Source organism: Nanorana parkeri, unplaced genomic scaffold (genome assembly GCF_000935625.1).
Source record: "Nanorana parkeri isolate BGI_ZX_2015 unplaced genomic scaffold, ASM93562v1 scaffold930, whole genome shotgun sequence".
NCBI lineage: Eukaryota > Metazoa > Chordata > Amphibia > Anura > Dicroglossidae > Nanorana > Nanorana parkeri.
The window spans coordinates 507,304-530,904 of NW_017307198.1; the positions used below are offsets into that span (position 1 = coordinate 507,304).

The 23,601-nt window shown below is 42.1% G+C and overlaps 1 protein-coding gene across 1 annotated transcript in view; it reads left to right on the forward strand.

The window, feature by feature from the left end:
* The first annotated feature begins 6,930 nt into the window (after window positions 1-6,930).
* Window positions 6,931-23,601, forward strand: part of TMA16 (translation machinery associated 16 homolog) — a 46,311-nt gene continuing 29,640 nt past the window's right edge. Inside the window, exon 1 of the mRNA XM_018566271.1 lies at window positions 6,931-7,015. Within this exon, the coding sequence (XP_018421773.1) occupies window positions 7,013-7,015 (3 nt within the window). The 5' untranslated portion in view covers window positions 6,931-7,012. The remainder of the gene's footprint in view (window positions 7,016-23,601) is intronic.

The window sequence follows — 23,601 nt, forward strand, 5'->3', positions numbered from 1 at the left end:
GTCAATAGAATTGGAAGTGCGATATAAGGATAAGGTAAAGTCATCATGACTGGGGCATTTCCTGGCTTTTTATTGTAAAGATATCAGACATACAAAGTATAAATCATAGATGTTTTAGGTTGCACCGGGTTTTAAAGATTTAACAGTCAGTTAAATTTCCTACTCTACCAACAGTGATTCCTGAGCCTTCAAAGTCTGTGGATCTAATGATGGTATAGGCATGTCATTAGTACAGGAACACTCCTGTTCCTGAGGGAGCTGTGGATTATGAAAAGTTCCTGCCTTTATATAAATTAGAATAACATTACTGGAATTCTTTGGCAATGCCAGTGTTTTATGTACCTTAGAACTGGACTCTGGGAAAGAAAGAGAATAGGTTCATGGGGCGGGGGGTGTCTAGGGTGCAAGTAGTTGGCAAGATGTTTACCATATTTGTTAGCTAATTCATAGTATGTTTTTCTCATCCTGTCTCTAACTGTACGGGACTGAGCATCAAAAAGACCCAACAAATCCCTTCCAGCATTAGATAGTTCCATGAACATGGAAGGAAAAATATATCTCTTATGTAGCTACTCCAGTGAAGAGACTTTCTCTATGAGATCACAGTTGAAGAGATTGCTGGCTACAGAGGAAGTTAGGGTAATCTCCCCTGTGGGGTTCAAAGCTAATAAAAGGCTGGATTTTCATATGGAATTTATTTTAAAATACAGGTAGTGTTAATGCGCAAATATGCCTTTACTTTAACTTTGTATAAAGCAGTACTCAGACTGGGAGAGGTCAGACAGTACTGAGCAAGTAGGTGTTCTATTGCTTTGACGTATGATTACATCATACATTAGCTGCTGTACTTTCATTGTACAATTGACAGCTACAGGAGGAGGAGTAATTAAGGAAGCAGAACTCCATGGGGAGAAGAGTATAATAAATATGTAGGTAATAATATTGAGTTCCTAAGATTAAAGAACCAATTAATCCCTTTACCAGTATACTGAGGAAATTTAGCAACTTAACTACACTCAAGGACACTGGTGGTTGTGCATCAGCAATGAGCTTATGGGCAAATGATTTCTCTCACAGTGTTGAAGGGCATTTGAGCTGGCATCCAAAGATGTACACTATTCTAAGAAGGAAAGCACCAACCATACACAGTATATCTCAATATATAGCCAAATGCATTCAGCAGCTAAAATTGCAGTTTTCTTATCTAATGTAAACCCAATTGCCATTCTTAGTGGAGTTTAAAGTAAGAGTACATATGTTTTAGTAGTATTACATTTGTATGCAGGAATCAAGCAGAACACCATCAATGTTTGCTAATAAGAAACGCTTACAACATATTATATTTACACCTGCAGTCTGTGGCTTCCTGTGTGCTGCTTCCCCAAACTTCCAGTTAGGGAGTGTGCACTGATCACTTCATAGATAGTCCACCTGATCCCCTCCTTGGGACATGTCCTATAGCTGCAAGTTCCACCAAGTCCTATAGCTGCCTATAACATGTCCTATAGCTGCAAGTTCCACCAAGGCCACTGTGCGTGCATGCTCATCTGTTCTCGCTAGCTGTTGGTGCATGCCAGTGCAGGCAGCATCTTAGCGTCAGCTTGGATTTCTCTTCCCTTTCTACACACTTAAGGTGGCTCTATAGTACCGTGGAAGACAACAGAGCCAGGGTGGAGTTGTTATTAGTGGTAGGTAAAGAAAATATATCTGGCAGCTATACGCATAACAGCAAAAAGTGCTGCTAGTTTTGTGAGTGGTAGGCCTGCTGGCAATACTTTACTACAGTCTAGATGTGGGAGTATTAGTCATGGATTAAAAATTTTGTAGTTTCATTAGTAAAGTATAGAAAAAAGAATGTGGTTTTAAGCTGAAATTGGCATAGTTATCATAGGCTTTTGATTTGGGTGTGGGAAGGCAAATGTTAGTGAAAAAGTAAACCTGTGAAGCATAATTGCATTAACTAAAAGAGAGCGGTACTGGAAAATGGAATTGCTAATAGTTCCGTTTTGCATAGGTTATGTTTAAGGTAGAGGAAGGTCATTAGTGTGGAAAGGACAAAAAGACAGCTGGCAATGTTTGATAGCATGGAGGGTGAGAGTTCACATGCACAATTCTACAGTTAAGCTTCATCATCATACATATTATATTTGAAGCCAACACCACTAATTAGTTTTTCTAGGGAAGCAGTGTAGAATAACAATAGAAGTGGGCCAAGTACTAACTCCTATGGCACAGAGAAGTAGAAAGGTACAATAACTAAAAGAAATGCAGCAGGTACGGTTGCTAGGGAATCTTAATAAGCAGAACATCTAGCCTCATCTGAGGGCTCTCTGGGCCAACTCAATGTCCTTGGCTAGGACATTGGAGAAGTAACGACTGATTGTGATTAAAGCAAGACACTCCACTCTAATATGCACGCTCATAGATCTGACCTATTCCCCCATATGCCATTACATGCCGTATATATGCATTCCCTATGTTACCCCTTCTATATTTTATGTCCATTTCAGGTCCTTTCCGCATCACTCTATGATCCGTTCCTTCTCTGTAACAACACCAGACACAGACTAGTAGATAATAGTTAGACTTCAGCCTTAAAGGCATACACATACTGTTAGATTGTTAGTAAGCTGTTCTCATAATATGTAACCTGATTCCAATGGATACCTCCGAGCATGTTTCAAATACTTTACGAACCTGTAACAGTTATGTAGTCCATTGGTTTTTCTTTATAACCTTCTGATATTTACATCATCTGACCAGGTTATTGCATATGTATTACCTATGTTATGACTGTTTTGTTTGTTTCTTGGTTTGAATAAATCCAAAAATAAACTTGCAAAAAAATAAATAAATAAGCAGAACATGCGTATATGTTAGGCCCCGTTCACATATAGCGAATTGTCGCGCGATTTCCGCCGCGATATCGCGCATTTTTGCCGCGCGATATCGCGAGAAGTCGCCGGCCAATGTTATTCAATGGAGCTGTCTTAACTCCATGTCGCGCGTCGCTCGTCGCGGTCGCAAGTCGCTTCTATCGGACCCTTTTTTCGGCGGATTTTGCGCGATTTTGCTTTTTTTCTATGGAGCCCGACGGGGAAGGTCGCGCTACCGTCGCTGGATCGTGGCTGGAACGTCGCCCCGAAAGTCGCGCTATCCCGGCCGTGCGGATCCGCTGCAAAAGGTATGTCGCTATATGTGAACGGGGCCTTAAATCCGAAGAACTGCAAAATCTGCATTGAAGGTGTCACTTTTTTGGATTGACTATGTTTTTAAAACTGAACTAGCCTAGGTCACACACATTTTTATCACTGAGTGGTTTTGTAGTTTACCCATACCCGTTCCCCATACTAGTCTAATTTACAGGTTGACTTTACCAAAGAATAAAAAAGCAGTCTGCACATATTTTTCCTTTACTGTCCCAGCTGCCTCAATCCACTGCCAGAGCTCCCCCCTCCCCACCAACATGCACTCGTAGGACATTGTTTGGGTGTTTAGTAAGTAATTGTCTATTCAAAAATTCAGATTTTAACGTGTGTGAAAAATGAAAAAAATTGCTCTGGTACTTAGGTGGTTAAATACACAATTAAACGTGTTTTGTTAAATAAGTGCAAAATATACGTTTTTCAGGACAGAAATCTTGTGAGCTGATAACTTCCTGTGCTCTGTGGCTCTGCTGACTTTTATCAGTTAGGATTGTTCCTAGCTCTTTCTTGGACTACAGAACACTCCCCCTCATGGTATGGAGATGAGGAAAAGTGGAGCTATTTTGTAATCTTAACACACTTTCTGTCCTGGAATAACAATGCTGCTCCACATAGACAGTGTATGGAACAATATGGTTAGTACATATTTTCAATGTAGGACAGGAAGTGTGGCAAGATCACCAAAAAAAGAAAACGAATGCAGCCACCACATATAAGAACTGGTAAAAAAAAGCAAAATAGAAAGCAGAGAAATCAGAATGTAGGTGGTTTAAGAAAAGAATTCCTTCATTTAAAGAGAACCATCCACAAATAGGCATTTGTGATAATCTGTATATCTACGGGTAAAGTGTTATATCAGTTTTCTCTTTTCTCTTACTGTTCTGTCCCCGCTACGTTGCCCTGTGGCCTGTGTATAACTTGACATGCAGCTAATCCTTCCTATTCTGCAATAAATCAGACTGAGTGAAATCGACAGCCGAGGCCATGCTGGCATTATGCCCAAAGGGAAACGGTTGAGATACTAGAGAGGTGGATTGTTGTACGGCTGTAGGAACGCTATATTACTTATTATATGTGTTTTTAATCCTTTTAAATAAAGTGGATTATTATTATACTGCACTATGAGCTTCTTACTAAACCTTTTTTGACCTTACCGACACCCATGAAAGCTTTAACCTCCCTGGCGGTATTCCCGAGTGTGGCTCGGGGTTAATTTTCAGTACCAAGAGCGGCAACCCCGAGCCACACTCTGGATTGCACAAAAGTGTCACTTACCTTGTCCCTGCAAGCCCGCAGTGTCCTCTGTTGTGTGCGCCCGGCCAATGCCGGCATTCGGCTTTCAGTTTCGTTTTTGGGGGTGACAGCGGGGGAAATTCAAAAGTGCAAACATGACATTCACACAGAATACACACAATACAATGTAATCTGCTATAATTACATATATTTATCAAACAATTTCACTTCAATTTTGTCCCTAGAGCTTTGTCCAGTGCCCTGCCTGCACTTTTACTGTACTCTATTGACTGTGGTACGGATCAGGCAACGCCCCCAGAATTCCTATTTACTGGACCATTTTTTAAATTATTTTATTATATTATAATGTTTATAATTATTTATTATATTATCATTTCTTATAATTATTTAAAATTATTTATTATATTATAATTTATGATTTCGTGTTTCAAACTTTATCATACCTGGGATGTCTACTGGACTCTTGTTTGGACAGATTTAGGTGAGTTATTCCTAAGATTTACTAAGGGGTCTATTCACGAAGCAGCCGAAGGATCTAGCCGTAGCTTCAGCTGATCCTTCGGCTAGCTTCGGCCCCATGACCCCTTCGGTTCAGTAGAACCAAAGGGCTGCTGTATGGGCTATTCACTGTGGCCCGCATATGCTTCGGCTCGACTGAGCCGAGGTGAAAGCCGAAGCTGGCCGAACGGCCGGCCGACAGCCTGCTTCTGACAGCTGGGCGGAGCCAGCCGTGATGTTACGGCTGGCTCCGGCCACTTGCAGGGAGATCAGCGTCCCTGGTTACCAGCTAACCAGGGATACTGATCTCCAGAGAGCCTAACTCTCCCGGGTGCATCCTACATAACCGTTTATTTAAGAGACGGGAAGGAGCAAAGGGGAATACTGTAGGGTGTCACGAGACATATCCAAGATGGCGGAGCCCATAAGCAGTCTCAGACTTTTTGGATGCCTACACAAGGGAAGCTTTTGCAGATAAATAACATAAGATTGTTAATTAAAAAAGTACTCCAGGCAGAACTCGAATTAACCCTTGCAGTGGGGCTACCTGCACACTGCAAGGGTTAACTGCTCTTTTTTGCCTAGGGTAAACAAATAAAATAAAGTTATACTCGCTTGAGCCTCCGAGTCAGCTGGCTCTTAGACTGGTCCCTGGGGCGTCTCTCCCCCTCCACTGAAGCAGTCTAGGAATCTTGGAGTCATGCAGTGTATGGGACGTGAGGACGCTGAGGATCATTCCATTGCTGCAGTGGAGGAGACAATCTGGAAGAGGAGCCAGGCTGGAGGGATCACTACTGGCTCGGAGGATTGGGTGAGTATACCCTAGGGAAAAACAAGCAGGTAATCCTTACAGTGTGGGGGAAGCCCTACTGCTAGGGTTAATAAAATTTCTGCCCGGAGTTCTGCTTTAAGCACTTCATCTTTACCCAATTTTTACTGAAACCGTATCATCTTGTAATGTACTCTACCAGGCTGATATCATTAATAAACCCTAGGGCCTGGTTCACACCTAGGCAATTCAGCTGTTTTTGCACAGTTTTGCTTTGAAAACTGCATGCAACATCTGAGGTTTTCAATGCATAGAGGTGTCTCTGGGATCAAAAACGAGCAATAACCGCCTGAAAATAGCTCCTGCCTTTTTATTGTGTGAAAGGTGATTTTGCCTGCACAACGCAACGCAAAGGTGTGTACAGCCTCCATTGACGTGAATGCAATTCTGTGTTTTGCACGATAAATCGCCTAGGTGTGAACACCTAAGAGTTTTTGAGCAGTTCAAAACTGTCCAACACAAGAAATCCCATGATTTTTAATGGCCCTGGTTCACACCTGAGCAGAAAACCGCTAGCAGAAAAACACCAAACGCCTGAAAAAGTACAGGAGCATCTTTGGGCAGTTAAAAGCACTTTTGTGCCCCATAGACTTCATTGGAAATGCCCAAAAACATGCAACAGAAGCATGATGCACATTTTTGTGAGCGTTTTTGTGCGTTTATACACGCGTTCTTGCATTGCCCACAATGGTGTATGAGCTGCCGATCAAAATGCGCATCTTCATGTACACGCGTTAAAACGTGCATACATATGTGCAAATAACAACATGCTGCTAACGTGTGAATAAACACGCAAAAAACGGTGCCGCCTAGGTGTGAACCCAGCCTTAACCATGGAGGGAGGAAACCAAGAGCTAATTTATGCATCTCAATGCTATCACAATGATATTCCTTAAAAACGTCTCCTGAACACCACCTATCAAACTGGTATATTTGACATAACATTATTGACTCTATAGTAACCACAGAAGAACGGCCTGGATGTTAGGAGAGCCGGGACTGATTTACTAATCTCTCCTAGCCTAGCTAAACCGCACAGCCTTCTGCATCTGTTTATACAAGAGAAGGGCTGCTGTTTCTTGGAGATGGAACTCGTGTGTCAGACTCCTGTTGCCGTGGGACAGTAATTTAGACTGCACAGTGCTTTTGCAGGAAGTGAGTTACACGTGGGTTTATACAGTATAGTAGAAGATTGAAGTTGCCGATCGGCTCATTATCCGTCAGAATGGTGTGTATGATAAGACTTTATTACATTAGCGAAGTCTGAATAGGAGGAAGTAATAATGCTGTGTTGTGGAGTGAGATGTTACTGGGCAAAGTTTTAAGTGGCTTTAATGTATGCCAGTATTGGCAGCAGATAACTAGATTTACTATGCTGTTCTGTCATCTCTTATGTAGTATTCAGGCATATGTACACACAAGCAAATTCTGTTACTACAAATATAAATGACTAAAAACACTCAGATTGGTGTCATTCTGACATATTGAACTCCTGCCATTCAAAAAAAAGCACATTCTTGATTTGAAAATGTTCTAAAGCCCCCTGAAATTATATAACAATGTTGACAACCCCCTATGTCAGGGGCTGGACATGAAGAAGAAAAAAAAATTAAAAACCCTGCTGCTTGTGGCTGCTAGCAGCTGGGTTTTTACTAATGATTATATGACACTCCTGGTGCCCTGTGTGAGGGCACTACAAGTTCCAGCAGTTCCTGTCCACTGCTGACACTTTTAGTACCCTCACACACAGGACACCAGGATTATCATATAATGGACAGGGACTGCTGACACTTGTAACGCCCTCACACACAGGACACCCAGACTGTCATATAATGATGATATGACATGCTTCTGCCTCTGGGAGTCATGACAGTGGCTTGCAGTGCCTTATGGGATTTGTAGTTTCAGCACAGCTGGAGAGCCAAGGTTGCCTACCCCTGAGCTAGGAGGAACATGCAGCCCAGGAGGGAGGTGCGGGTCATTAGAGGGCGGCTGGATGAATTGCCGGTCCAAGGACTGGTGGGCCTAATAAAATCTTGTGGCAGGCCGGTTCTAGCCTGTGGGCATTGTCATTTATGCCCTATGTGATGGTACAGAAAAGAGGACAGATTTAATTTATTAAGTCTTCAGGTTCTATTAGACTGACCCCTGATGCTTCCAGCCCATACACACAAAACCCCACTCCTCTTTGTAATAGCTTGAGGGCCCATTCCTACCCAGTGCATTTTAATGCATTTAACACATTAAAAACGCATATACACAAAAAATAGAGGTTTTCAATGGTGTAGTTCATACCAGTGTGTTCCGTTGCCTTTTGAAAAAAAAAAATAGAGCAAGCTGCATTTATACACAAAGCATGATGGTACACATGTGGACATATAAGGCTTCATTCACACTGGCCACTTGTCTGTCTGCAAAATCTCTCAGACTAGATACTTTGTTTGTACTTCTATATGCTTAACATGATACGCTTTCATACATGTTTACATGCATATGCATGTAGATGTATCTGTCCTTTGTCCATTGAAACAGTCCATTGAAGTAGCCCAGGAGAATTCAGCAAATAAAAGCGGCCTTGCATTTACATGCATTTTGGTGAGTTTAGAAGCTACAATTGTTTCCTGGATGCACCTGACTTTTATTTTTTCTGAACGCAGCAGAACTGACTGCATCTAAACGCAATGTGTGAATGGATCCATTGAAAATTATTAGATGCATTTAGAAAATCATGTTAAATGCACCTAATCACACCCTACTGGGGCTTAAAGGGATAACATACCCTTTGAAAATACATAGGGGAAAAGAATACCAACATATGAATGGTTAAATCCAATAAATGGTTAAATCCACAATTTTGCTTGCAGCATTTGGAGTTGTTGTATGACAACAGATGCTGATTGGTTGCCATAGGTAACTGCTCCAGATTCTTTTGCTCCAGTTTTGATAAATTCCCCCCATTGTGTTTTCTGTTGAGGCATCTAGTTTGTTACGGTAAAATATTAATCTCACCAAATAGAAAAACACCTGAAACGGAACGCCTGCAAAACGCTCAGAAATGCTTTTAAAAAAAACACCCATAAAATGCGTTAAAGCCAACGACCGGTGTGAATTCAGGCTCAGGCTCCATTCACACTAAGCGACATACCTTTTGCAGCGGATCCGCGCAAAAGGGGTAACGCGACTTTCGGGGCGACGATCCAGCGACCTTCACCATCGGGCTGCATTAAAAAAAAAGCAACATCCGAAAAAAGGGTCCTGTAGGAGCGACTTGTGACCTCGACGGGCGACATGGAGCTGTACATTAAGACAGTTACATGTTACATTAGGGCAGTGTTTTCATTTTGAATGAGCCGCCAACACCCAAGAAGGGACGAAAAAATGGACAATGCACGGTGGTGCATTAAGGCCGCTCATTCTTTAAACAAACAAAACACTAAATACACCAAAAAGGTACATGTATCGTTTTTTGCAGCGCACTGCAACACATGTCTGTTGGCAAGGTTTATTGGTGTGGCAATTAGAATGAATGGCACTGCACCAACATGTGTGACATGAGTTACGGCATCACGATAGTGTGAACGGGCACTAATATAGTGAAGATCTTTGAGAGTTAAAGATAACTTTCCCTCGTCTACCACACATACACACCCCTTTGGAAAAAATAGCAGGAGCTGTCATTTTGAGATGTGAGCCAAGTTATGATTCTCCAGTGGGACTCGAAGACTTGGCACATATAGTTTATTTTATTTGGCACACACATGCAAACATGTTATAAGTTGGCTTATAGCAATTATTGGTATATTGTGGCAGGAAGGATTCTGGTCAGTGTTTCATTTTATTTAAGAAAAAACATACAAAAATACCAGCAAATGTGACAGTGGAACTCTTCTTTAAAAAATAAAATCATAAGTCTTAGAATTAGGGATGCACCAATATATCGGCCGCCGAAACATATCGGCCGAAAATGGCACTTTTGGCATAATGCCGAAAGAGCCATGTTTCGGCCGATACATCGGCGCATCCCTGGTTTCTTTTCTCCCCGCTGGGCGCTGTTCCAGCGGGGAGAAAAGAAAGTGACAGCCGCCGAGGACTGCAGGACGAGAGCGCTGTGAGCGGCAGCGTCTCTCCTCCCACACCGCTCGGCCGCCTATAGAATGCTAAGTTGTGTAGAAAGGTGCTGCAATGTAGTGTGTAGAAAGGAAAGCAATGATGATGGCACATTGTTCAGACATTGGGTTGTAGCTTAGAAAGCAGGCTCTGTGAGAGTTGCACTATTAAATAGTGGTGAAACGTGCTCTCAACATGGGATGCAGCCAGCCAATACACTATCCCAAGTGTAAGGGCTTGTGCATATCGGAGCATAGTAATAATTGCATCATTCCATGCAATTAACGCATACTGTTGCACAGCATAGAGCTAGGTGCTTTGCATTGCCATTCATTTGAATGGCACCCCACCTCCCAGCCCCCATACTGCACAATACCACAATACCTTGTGGTGCAATCGAATTTTAGTCACTGCACTGAGGAAGTACATCCTATGGGCAATTTCAGTGAGTAAGTGTACAGACGTCTAGATGAACATGGTTATTAGAAGGGGTTAATAAGTTCTAGAAATACGTATTTATAATTAGGTTTTTACCATAGATACCCTTTAAATCTAAGTTACAGAAAAATATTTAACAAATTACTGTAAGATGTTAGCCCCAGGGATTTTTTAGTGTTGGGGGAGGTCTGCTTTTAATATTCATTTTGTTGCGCAAGAATGCATAATCTGCTGCTGGGAAACAGACTGGCTCTTTACATTCTGTGAACCCTGAACTATACAAGCTGAATTTATTCCTGAACTTCTGAAATGTAAATTTATGTTTATCTAAAGTAGCTGGTGATGAGAAAATAACTGCATATACAACAACGCAAAAGTGACCAGTACAGCAGTTATTATTTCCAGTTCAAAACACTAGACAGGGAGAAAGATGCTGCATGCATGTTTACTGTTCAGATTGGATATGCAGGATCAATACATTGCACATGCCCAAGGCAACAACATGTCAACCAATTGCAAAATCTCTGTGTACTGGTTCTATATTTCAGAATATTGCCGCCTGTCCTGAAACACTAGGTATGAAAACTTAGGATGCCTAGTAACAAGGTCATCATGTTCCATTTATCCTGTAAGAAGTCCATATAGTGTACATGAATTGATTTAACCATTTGTGCCTGCAATTTTTTTTTGCACTATGCTAGTGACTTGAAAATCATTTATGCATTCTGTGTGACATTTAGTCCTTGCCAAAGGTGAAATTATTCTGTTTAACTGGATTTACCAGAGTAAATGTATGGCTGACCAAAATATGTTTTCTTCCCTAATCCTGTTGACATATGTGTACATGCACATGATGTGTGTTGCTGCTTTCTTTATTTGGGACTATTTATAAATCTCGGAGGGAAATGATATAAGACATGAGATAACAGTGGTAAGAGAAAATCACTAATGGTATGTATGCTATACAGCTCTTGTGTGGCAGTTTCCTTCTAAAGGGCTAAATTGTCAAAAGTAATATTAATCCAAATCATATAGTTCAGCATTCCTTTAAGGATTAAGATAGGGAAATGATGGACAGAATCTCATTTGTCTTAGCCCTTTAGGCTTTCTAGTTTTTATCTTCTTTCCAGTTTGCTACACTTTGTGTAAATCTAACATCTTAAAGGAAAAGTGTGGTGAGACTGAGAATAAAAAAGTAAACCATGAAATGCAAACAAGAAGCACAACTTTCCCGTAGAACTAGCCACCAATCCGATTAACCGTTTATCGTGCAGTACTTTTCCTGTGGGCTGCATGGGGCCTGGTTTTATTTATTTATATATATATAGAGAGCTGCAGCTAACGATTATTTTCAAAATCGATTAGTTAGCCGATTATTAAGTTCGATTAATCGGTTATTATTTATTTTATTTTTTTAATACTACTTGCCTTTCTCCAGGATTTGCTGTAATTATTTTCTTTGCCCGTATGACATCATCACACAGGCCACCAAGGTCTTTACTAGAGCCAGACTAGGAATTGAAAAGGTTGCCCTGGACCTGGAGGCAGTGGCGCAGTGGGATCCCTCTTCATACCTGTCCTGCTATGATTGGCAGGGATAGTTATCGGCGGTAACAACACGGTTAATCTTCACCCTTAGAATATGTCAGGATACTACTGTACAGGGTAACACTGCATTTTATTCACTGCAGACAAAATAGTGGTCACCCTTAAGGAGGAAGTACTGTCCATTGCCAGGATCACCAGGTTCTTTAAAAGACAAAGCTATCATTATTTTAAAGATAGGCATGGCTGTCTTAAATTCTGGTGTATGTTGTTTTTAACTTTTTCCCCTACTCCTGAGTGCTGCCGACTTAATTTTATACTTACCTTCAGTCCTTATGCAGCCATCTGCACTGTGCAGCCATGCTCTGAGCCGCACAGCCTTTCCTCTGAAAAATCTGTGCATCGTAGTTATCATGCATGCAGCAGCCCCATTTATTTCCGTGGGAAAGTCATACTCTGAGGGACAGCTGGAGAACACCTTGAGTACAGCGCTCCAGTTCGAATGTTTGGGTCTGTGGGATGCATGCGCTTTATGGAGCTTCTGTTTTTCAGTGAACAGGTAATGTGGTTCAGAGTGGGTCCACACAGTGAAGATACTGGGTCGGGGCTGAAGGGAAGTATAAAACCAGTTAAACAGTACTTGGGAAAGGTGGGGGGAATGATTTAAAACCAAAATAAATTTAGAAAATTACAGTTAAGACAGACTTAAAATTCTGAGTTTTAGCCTTTTAACCAGGGCTCGGCAAATCCCAGACTCCAGGTCGCCAATGCCAACTCAGCCCGTTCACTGCACCACCACTTCCCCCAGAAGATGGGATGGGCTTTTGCTGATGTCTCCATAAAGAGGACCTCTCAATGTATATATGCTATCACATAGAGTTTTAAAAAGCCGGTACCAGCTGTTCCATACAGCTTGTATGGTACTGCCGCTACTATTAATCACTGTTCACACTAAACTAATGAGAGGTATAAGCTTTTAAGGCATCGCCTATAGCCAATTTTGGGTATTGTAGTCGTTTGCGAATTCTCGCGGGTGCGAAATTATTTTCGTCACTCAAAATACAGATTTGTCAGTTTAAAAAAAAAAACCTTACCCCTAACATTTTTAGCTGACTCCTGCTTTCAAAGCAAATTTGGCAAGCCCTGCTTTAAACAGTTGCTTATACGAAATAAATTGCTTATAGTGTATAACTTGCTTGTGGTCGCAATCCTGGCATGCTTTATGTATATCTGATGCTGGAGCTTATAGGAGACTAGACCATAAAATATGCCGACAGGATGTAGAAGTATAATGTGTTTGTACACACAACTGCGGCCCCGTTAATATGGTAGCCCCAGGCAATATCACAGACAAACATCAGAAGCAGTGTTGTAAGGAAACAAGTTAAAGTACTCCAGCCAAAATGTTTTCCTAGTCTTGTGTTTAGCAAGTAAGGGTTACAACCAGAACAGTAAGAATTTATTTGCTTTCTGTTTCTTTTTTGGGAGACCCCCCTCCCTTTTTGTTGCAAACAAATTGCATTTGTCTCCAGAACAAGCGTAAAGGAGAAAATTCACAATGATGAACCCTGTGCTGGCAGCTCTCCCAGGGGAGATTTGCTCTGAATACCTGTTGAATCTCCTAGACTGAAAGTAAGGAGAACACGGTTTTGGTACAATCAAGTTTTATTGAGATTTGCCATATACAAAGGATATATATCAAAGAATAAGCATACACAGAAAAACATTGGTCACAAAGAAACAATACAAAAGCACAGAACATAGGGTGGGCGTCCCCTAGGGAGCCTATCTCAGTATGGTAACGTCACAGTTAGTGATAAACAGATGTTGGAACAAGGATCTGACACCGAACAGTGCATGCCAGTAAGCCATACAGAGTATTGCACAGTAAGGGCGCGGGACCACACACGCCGCCAGCCCTAGGTTATAAGTCCCGTTGTTCCCGTGACTCGGGAGTAGATGACATGGGACGCCGAGAGGCTGCCTACACAGTGAAGTTCCCTTGCCCTCCTAAATGGCTAAGATGGGTACAAGGGACCTAGAGCCCCTAGGAGAAGGGCACAGTCAGTGAGGCAGGACATTCAGGGTAAAACCCCAAGGCTTATGAGGGCAATACAGAGAGTAACAAGGAAGGAGAGAAGAGCAAAGTGAGTACAGGAGAGCACACAAAAGAGCACTGGAAAGTCCCACCCCCTGCCAGGGTGTCCGCCGGGCTTAGAGGTCAGTGAGAAATAGCGTCCGAGAAATCTGCCGACCCCCTGAAGGTGAGCCATGCACGTACATATTGAGGACCAGCATCACGTTCCTCAGCCAGGAACCCCTCCAAGTCAGCGATGCGATCCATTTCCACAGTCCATTCAGCCAGGGTGGGGACCACCGGTGTACGCCAATGGCGCGGGATGACTGCTCTGGCCGCCGTGGGAAAGTGGCTCAGTAAGCCCTTTTTCGCCGACTTAAGCGACCTGGGCACCATAGACAGCAACAGTATCTTAGGGTCATCAGCCACCACAACTCCGTCACCCTGAGGTACACATCCAGCACCGCTCGCCAGAATCCCCGGATCGGAGGGCGGAGAACACGGTTTTGATAGTGGTCTGAACTAGAGATGAGGCTGGGCTTGGTGCAAGCCCTGTTTGCCCAATCCTTCTTAAAACTCTGACTGCCACCCTCTTATCCTGACCCATTCAGTTGTGAGGGAGGTGCACCCAGGTACATGTCACAAAGTGGTTGGTGAATGCCCCCGCCGCAACTGCCAACACTGATTGGGTCAGGAGGAAGGGGGTGGCAGTCAGGCAAACTGGGTTTTACTAAGCCAGCCTCATCTTTAGACAGAACTTCTGTCAAGTTTCTAATTGCCATATGTGACTTTTTGAGGAGTTTTATTTCACTACCTGTGTGGTCAGTTGAGCAGTAAACTAACATGCATGAATAATGAAAATCTGACAGAGGCCCTAACCCAAGGGATCCCAGCCTGAAATAAGTAATTTCAGGGAGGTGCCTTTCTCATTTCGGGGAGATGCCCTCTGTCACCCCCCCCCACCCGGGGGGGGGGCAACAACAAGGAAGAGAGCACCCCCCCGAAATGCTGGGAGCTAGCAAAGAAGCTAATGCTTCCCTTGCTATCTGCTGTTTTTTTTTTTATTGTAAAAAAAAAACAGCACAGGAATGATTAGCTAGATTGCTATTGGCTATTTCAATTTGCAATAGCCAATAGGTAGCTGGCTATTGCACACGCCCTCTGCTTCTGTCAGTCAGTAGAGGAGGACCTGATGGAGAACTTCAGGTCCACCTCTGCTGATTGACAGCAGCAGTGGGCGGGTTCAATAGCCAGCTTCCTATTGGCTATTGCAAATTGAAATAGCAATCTAGCTAATCATTCCTATGCCGTGTTATTTTTTTCCTGACTAACGGCGGCAGTGCCGATGTCAAGAGAAAGAAGAAAAAAACAGGACAGAGAAATGTTTACTCTGCTAGATAAAGCAGGTTAAACCTTTGCGGGAGAAAATGTTTCTCTCCCGGGTGTCCGGGAGCCGCTGTCTCATAGCAGGAGACTCCCAGAACATCCGGGAGAGTTGAGATGCCTGTAACCCTTCTCTATTCTCCTGAAGCTTAGAGCTTTATTTTAATACCACAGAAGTACTTGTGTGCAACATGAATGTATAATTTAGAAGGACTGAGGATCAGATAAGTATTTCTTCTTTACTTTTGCTTCCTTGACAAAACGTCCACTTAACCCCCATGCTGCAAGGGATAATTTTAACAAATCCTGTGCAGCACCGTTACATTGTTTTCAGATATCTCTGACACTAGAGCCCTTCCCAGCTATGTTATGTAGAAGAAGAGGCAGGGGGGTTCTGAAGTCATGTTTTAGGGTGACAACACTGCCTCACTATAAATACAGTATACCGTATTTTTCGCTCCATATGACGCACTTTTTACCCCCAAATGGCGGGCAACTAATGTCTGTGCGTCTTATGGTGCGAATCCCTATCGCCTGACGCCCGGGACATGCAGTTTCGGGTGCCGGGCGAGTAGTTTTTTTGTACATTCAGCCCTGCTCCGGACAAGCAGAGCTAAATGTACAGTGGGAGCCGCTGCTCGTTTAATACAAGTGATCTAATCAGATCACTTGTATCAAATCGAGCGGCGGCGGCGATCGTGTCCAGGGCCCCCGCGCCGTGGTTTTCGGGGTCCCCTGCTTTTCTGGGGGATCCGTGACCACGGCATAGGAGCTCACCATAGAGCCCGTAGAGCAGATGAAGAACGTCCGTTCTTCGTCTGCTCTGTGTGATCACTGAGACCGTGGCGCTGTAATCACAGCGCCACCTGTCTCAGCTATCACTAACTGCAGCTGTCAGAAACCTACCCTCCCTGCGTCCTATGGTCCGGTGTGCCTTATGGAGCGCAAAATACGGTAGTTATTAAATGGTGTTGCCCTAGGACAAGAAGTGTGTTACTGACCAAATCACCTGGTGAAAGTAAAGGAAATAAACCCTTAATCAAATAATGCAGCCACCACATCTATGGACTGGTAAGCTGCAATGTACTTAATTTTTGTTCTAGGATTTAGGTATGGTAGTGTGTCATGTTAATCTTGGTGTGAATTTCACACAAAAAACATTTGACCTGGCTGTACCTAAGGATTGGTGCCGATCTGCCACATTTTTATGTACGCAATAGCTTTATTTTAGTATTTCAAGATAACATGTCATGCAAACATTATATGTACATTAATACATATGATTTTGAAATTGCTCAAAAACATATTTGTTCATTAAATATTAAAATAAATGTTAATGTTTTGTTATATAGATTCATCCAGGAATCTTGCTTCTAACAGGGTTATGCACTAAAGGGTGAAGAGTTTGGAGAGGGCAGGAGATGTAAACAATCTAGGACAACATAGCTGAATTGGAGAATTTTTCCAAATCGGCTATTTTGCCCTAGATTTTTCTTCACCCTTTAGTAAATAACCTTCTTAATGTCAGAAATAAAAACAAACATGGTTTAATGTTTGCCTGTATTGTGGAAATGTGGGAAAATAAATGCATTTTAGAAACTAATTTTAAATGAGTGTCCATTGCAAATGTTGCATGTTGATAGTAAAATGCTCTTGCTATATAATATCACGTCTTTCTTTTATACATTTAGGGGGGGTTTTTCAGTGTCCTGAGGAAATTTTTCATCTTGATAGTTGAATATTTTTCCATTTATATTTTTAATATATTCTCCTTTGATCCTTTTTTGGTCTACTAATGTTTTGTAATGATTTGGTCATAATAGATGTAATTCCATAGTGCTGGAAAAACACATTTCATTTCAAGCATCAGTGATCCATCATAATCAAAAGTATCTGCAGAAAAATCTGTTCTTCTTGCACATAAGTACTAAACCAGATTCTCGTTACATTTTCTAGTATAGAGTAGAAGAAAAAACGACTCTGGGCAACAAGAATAGCTCTTCGTGTATTTTCAGCCCTAAAGCTGAGCTTGATACATGCAATAAATGCTGCTAGTGGTGAATAAAAAGTTATTACTGAAAAAATGTAACTGAATACTTGGTTTTAAGTAACAAAAATATGCTTTCATGGTTTGTTTGTTTTTGTGCATCAACTGTTTTTTTGTAGTTAAAGCTACACTTAATGGTTTTTTTTTCTTTAAACTTTTTGCATATATCTACTGCTAGCAAGCAGTAGATATATGCAAAAAGTTTAAAGAAAAAAACGCTTTAAAAGCGGTTTAAACTTACCTGTGTCTTCACCGCGTGCTCTCGTCCGATAATCTGAAAATTCTCAGGTAGCCGCAAAGCATCTTGGGACGGGCGCATGCGCAGTTCTGATTTTCGGCCGGGAGACGAAGAGAGGCACAAGGTAAGTATATGGATGTGTGCACCCGCATGCAGACACCTTGGTACAGGAAGTACCAGCAAGGACAGAAGAGTCAGCGCTGGATCGGAGACCCGCAGCAGCCCTGGAAAGAAGGCTTGAAAACGACAGGAAAGAAGAAGATCGGATTAAGAGACTTTATTTAACCACTTTTAATAAAACTATACTGACTTTGCACCAACTATGCAATGGCTGTATCTTTCCTTTGGGTCAACATCTTCTACTCGGCTTCTACTGGGTTCAGTATCTTTGGCCATCCCAGGATGACGTATCTCCTGTGTGCATCATTTATTCTGATCAGACCAGTCAAGACACAAAAGAAGAATGCAAACAGGAAGATAATAGTTCTTCTTTAACAATCTTAGAGGGAACGGTATAGCAGTCAATCACTTTGGCTATAAAGGAACAATACAGGAGGTGGAAGGGCTTGTAATCACTTAGACCAGTGGTCCCCAACCCCCGGGCCGCGGACCGGTACCGGTCCGTGGATCAAATGGTACCGGGCCGCGGGGCCCCGCACTGCCGACGGGCTTCACAGTGAGGTGGCGGGTCCTGTGACTCACCTCCCCTCCCGGCAAAAATGGGGAGCACTGACTTAGACCATAAGTTGTTGTACTAATCCATTTGTTAGTTTTTGTGGTCAAAACAGAGTAAGAAGTGGTTAGAATGCAAAAAAAAAATTGTAGTGTATGGCCAGCATTAGCCTGTGAACTTTTACGAATTGGTTTCAGTTTGTATAAGAGTTGTGTGTACAGCAAGCTTTTACAAAACATTTGCAAACCATTCAGCAAGCTTCTGATAGCTTTTTTTTTAAAGCTTTAAAAGCATTGTTTAGAATCTAGAATACAGATCTAAATGGGTGCTGCGCTGGCTGTTCCACTCAAAGCTGCTAGTAGGCTTTCATCAAGTTTCAAGTAGTTCTAAAATTTGACAAAGCCTTCTCAGCTTGTTTAAAGCTCAATTCCAGGGAAAGCTATTTTAATAATTTTTTCAGTCTTTCTCATGTCTCCACAACGAAAATTTGCTCAAATCGTAAGAATCATTTACCAAGATGAGGAAATTCCCAAAGAATGGCTACAGACTATTTTTGCAGCAATTCTACAGAAGACTTAAACCACAAAATGTGAAGAGCATCGCACAATAGCCCTTACACCACAAGTGAAGATTTTATGAAGGGTAATTTCAAACTACTTAAGTTCAAAACTCCAAGACAAAATAAACACATTCCACTATATACTAAGTAACTAGATACACTCAGCTCAAACTGAACCATAAAGTATATTGTAGATGATACCAGCAGTGTGCAACCCTCCTTTTTAGAAAGTTAAAAAATGAAGACTGATTGGTTAGCGCACTCTTAGAGGGGTGTGGGGTGTATTAAGGCCGGTGTGCGGCTCCTTTTGTTTTGAGATCGAGGTGTCTTAACTGTATACTAATGAAAAAGAAAGGAAAAAGGAAGAAAGGAGCACAACTGACTGGTGCAGGCTGTGTGGATGGAAAATAACCAGGGAGTAACAATGAATCAAGGTGAATGGAAGTGAGAATGAAAAAGCGTTGCTTGACACTCACGTGTGATAGAATAAATGCCTCCTTTTTAAACTGGCATAAAAGTGTAAAATTCTCATAATAATTATAATCAGATGTCCAGAGCACCCTAAATATGGTTTTGGTTAAAATAATTTTTTTGCATCATGACAAGTAGATTGCCCCCCCGCTTTAGTCCTTGGACAAGTAGTTTTTTTGTAAATTTCAACACCTCTGCCTCCAGCAGGAAAGTGCTGCAGGCATTTGTCCCGCCCTGGGGTACGTTATGTTTAATGCTTGCTTTTCCTTTCACATAGCTGTCTCTGAAGATGATTCAGGAAGTTTGCAGTTGAACTTACAAGATTTTGTCAGTAAGCAGAAGCCTGGAGGAGGTGGGATACACTCCTATCACAGGCAAATATTGTGACTTGTGCTGTATCCTTAAAAAAATAAAAATAAACTTCAGCTTTAACGTAAAAAAAACAAGAACATTTTTACTTCTGTCTGTATTGCTGTTGGAGAGGGAAAAGCTCCAACTGAGCTTTAGACAGCAGTAAATTATTTTAGGAGTTGTAATCATTCCCCGTGCTCTTCAGAACTAAACAAATAAAAAACAAATTCTTTCACTATAAAGTTTTTGTTTGTAATAATTTTTAGTGGCAGCCAAGGCGTTATACTAGTTTATTCTCCAAGAGAAAAATAAATGGGTATTAATGGACAAATACGTGTCAAGGACTTTCTCATTAACCAAGTGTTCATTTCTGATACGATAACATAATGGCAGTGTTTCTATTTGTTCTTTTCCACTGTGGCACTGCAAAATTGTTCATCTTAGTTGTAAAAATTGTTAAATCCCTGTAGCAATCTGGTAATGCATGCAATGCCGAAAAAGGTTTGAGAATTTTTGTCCAATTCAGTGTTGTCATGGATGTGAATGTAGATTAAAAGGTAGTATCACTGACCTGGTTGGAGACAGAATAGGTGAGGAGGCTACCCTTGCGCCCTTTGACATGCACCCCTGGGAATGGGGAGTGAGAGCACAAAGAGTAGCGCGAGTGCCAATAGATATGTAGGCACTGTGCTGAGTAACAGTCCTGGGGCAGGATCCAGGAGTCGGGCAGACAGCAGAGTACCAAGACACAGAGCAGGAGTGTAGTCAGGGCGAGCCGAGGATCAAACCAGTCGGGCAGCAAAGAACAAGGGCAGGAGGCAAAGGTAGAGTCTAGAAGCAGGCCAGGGTCAAGAGGCAGGCAGCGATCAAGAGGAGTCTGAGGTAATCCGGGTCAAACACAGGAAGTAGGCAATCAGGCAGAGTAACAGGAACACCAACACTAGCTGAAAGCCTGTTCAGCAATAGTAAGCAAGAAAGCAGGCAAGAATGATTTATATAGGCCAATCAGAGGAAGCACAAGACATCCTGTGCGCCGGCTGTCAGCACGTCTTTGTGCATGTACGTCACGCGTGTCTGCGCACTAGCGCGTTTACCAAAAATGCGGAAGACGGGACCACACGCATGAGCAGTATCCCATGCGTGACCGGCCATTGCCTTACAGGGAGACTTTAACGTGTCTAGTTTCACCATTAGCTGCGGCATTGATTTCTTATTTTTCATGGCAAGTTTATTTTAGCTAAATGTGTAATTTTAATACTTTCAGGCATGTATTCCTTCTCACAGAGAATGCAATGCATTTATCCTCTTTTCTCCCCAGGATTCTTGTTCAGAAATCATCCAGGGTCAACATCTTACAGAAATGAAATTTAGCAAATATAAATCACAATTATGCAATTCTTGATTCCTGTGCCATTCTTGGGTGCGTTCACAAATGTTCCACACAAATTATTTCCGTAGTGCAGTCCCACTTTGTGCCTTGGTGTATTTAAGATGTTACAGCTTGAAGCACAATAGTGGCATCTTTCTCCCATGTTTCTCCTCTCAGTCTAGGCATCACATGACTGAAGCTCGAGGACTGCTTATTACCAATAAATGGTAAAACAAATATGTGAGTGGGGATGAACTTATGAGTCTCATGAATTGTTTCTCATGCCGTCTGTGCTGTACAATACAGTGACAGCCTCCAGCTGTTCACAAGTAATAACACTGACTGCGATTACCTATGGCCGACCACACCTGGCCGCAGACTATTTCGTCCAAGTGCGATTGTCCGCAGGTAATCCCATCCGGCGGAATTACTTGCGTACAGCTGCAGGTGGAGGCAGCAGTCATTATGTTATACCTTGCCTTGCTCCAGCAGCAGGTCACGAGACTCGTGCGATCGGCCCATTCGCAGGTGTGCACGGGGCTGTACAGTTGCTATACATTGTGACATACCAGTAATTAATTTTCTTTAAATACTGATGATTCCACTTTGAAAACCTTGCTGTGTCATTCATTTATATATTTCATGTTGTGTGTTGCTTGTGCGCTTAGATTATTTGCACAACATTTTTATGACACTTTTTTTTAGCACTACTCAGTATAATGTACCTTGCTCAGTCATTACTGGACTGGCATCTGTTCCAGCAAGAAACCACTTGCAGTTTGTTGACAAAACATTGGTCTTGTAATAAATTCCTTAGTTGCTAATGAGTTTTTTCCTCTTTTGGCAATTAATCAGCGTGTCAATTTCCATTTATTTACATGTGTAGTTACAAATTGAAATCGAGCAGAACATCAACCTGTCAGTTAAGGATGTTAACTAGTTTTGCTTCTGCTGGTGTTTAAAATACAACTAATGAAAAAAATAAGATATAACTCACTCATGTCCGATTTGAATGCATACAAGGTCTATAGTGCGGTGACCTTGGGTATGAAATGGCTCTGGTGGTCATTGATTTATAGCGTAATTTCCACTTCTTCTTTAGAATGTTTCATTTGATAGAGCATTATGGGATTACAAGTAAGACTTTGTTGAAAAGAAAGCAAAGATTTTCATAAGAAAAGCAAAGATATTATTTTCTTATTTTAAAGCCTGTTTGTGGTTCTATTTGGTGATGGCAAATCTCTCAAGTGGGAACACATAAAAACTGGAACACATTTTTAGTGGCGTGTGAAATGGCTAGAACCTCTGGCAATTCTTTTGTGCCAATGTACTGTCCTAGAACACCATTTTCTTGTATGGGCATCACAGCTACAGGAAGAAAGGTCCTAACAGATTTTATGCAAAATAAAAATAGAATTTGAGTTACACTTTATGCCAGTTGCTTTACTATCACAAATGTGTTACGCAGCTGAGCCATTTTGTACCACACTGCACACGCTTTTACTATTTCTACCTAGCTATTCCATTACCTTCTTGTACCAACTTCTTGATCTGAATTTGTTAAATATTTTCCAAATGGGAAACAATTGAGCAGCATATAGTTTTTGGAACCTTATTGGTAGTGTCCATGTAAGCATACCCACTGTTTAAAGCATTTGCCAAATTGCATGTAGCAGCAGCTTTTTCCTTCTGTTCATTGTTGACTCCAGCATCCCATCACAGGCATGCCACGACTTATGTAGGATTAAAAGTTGGATTTTCCATTGTGTGTCTTTTTTTTTTTTTTTTTATTATTAAGAATTACCTGGGTGAAGAAAAGATTAGACCATGCTTTTTCCCTTTTTGTTAAAAACTAAGGGAGGGTAGACCAAGGAGGTTGTAATTATTTTTGAAACTGAAGTAATACATAGTGCAGAAGAAGGGGCACCAGAGGAGGATCGTGGATGCAGCAGCAGAGGAGGAACGGGGCATGGAAGCGAGGGGAATGCAGAGGCACTGCGTCCTCTACTCCCCACTGGGTGCTGGCTGCAGCGCTCAGTGTCCCCTCTCATTGAAGGGGACACAGACCGCAGCATGCAGCGGCTCTCAGCAAGGAGGAGCAGGGTGGAGCAGAGCAATAGCGGCTGCAACTAATCAATAACGATTCTCATTATCGATTATAAGCGATTTTGTTGTTTCAGCTCTATTTTGTCTCACTCTCCCGGCAGCCAGCTCTCTTTTCTTCCATACTCCGGGTTGTTGGTGGGCCCTCGGCATTCCCACGTACAATGCAAGACTGCTGCTCCTGCATTCTACTTGATGAAGTGGGAATGCCTGCGACAGGCGGAGCGGCAAAGAGAAAGCCGTTTCGGTGATCAGTCACAAAGAGAGGAAGACTGGAGAAGTAGGAAACCAGTTAAAGGAGAACTATTAGGTGAGTGCTTTTCACTCGCCTCATAGTTCTAGCCGACCTGTGACAATGACACTGCCACAGGTCGGCTCAGTAGATCGGGAGGTGAGCGAACACATACCGGCGTTCGCTCACCTCTCAATCCTGTCACGGCTCCCTGCCGTGAC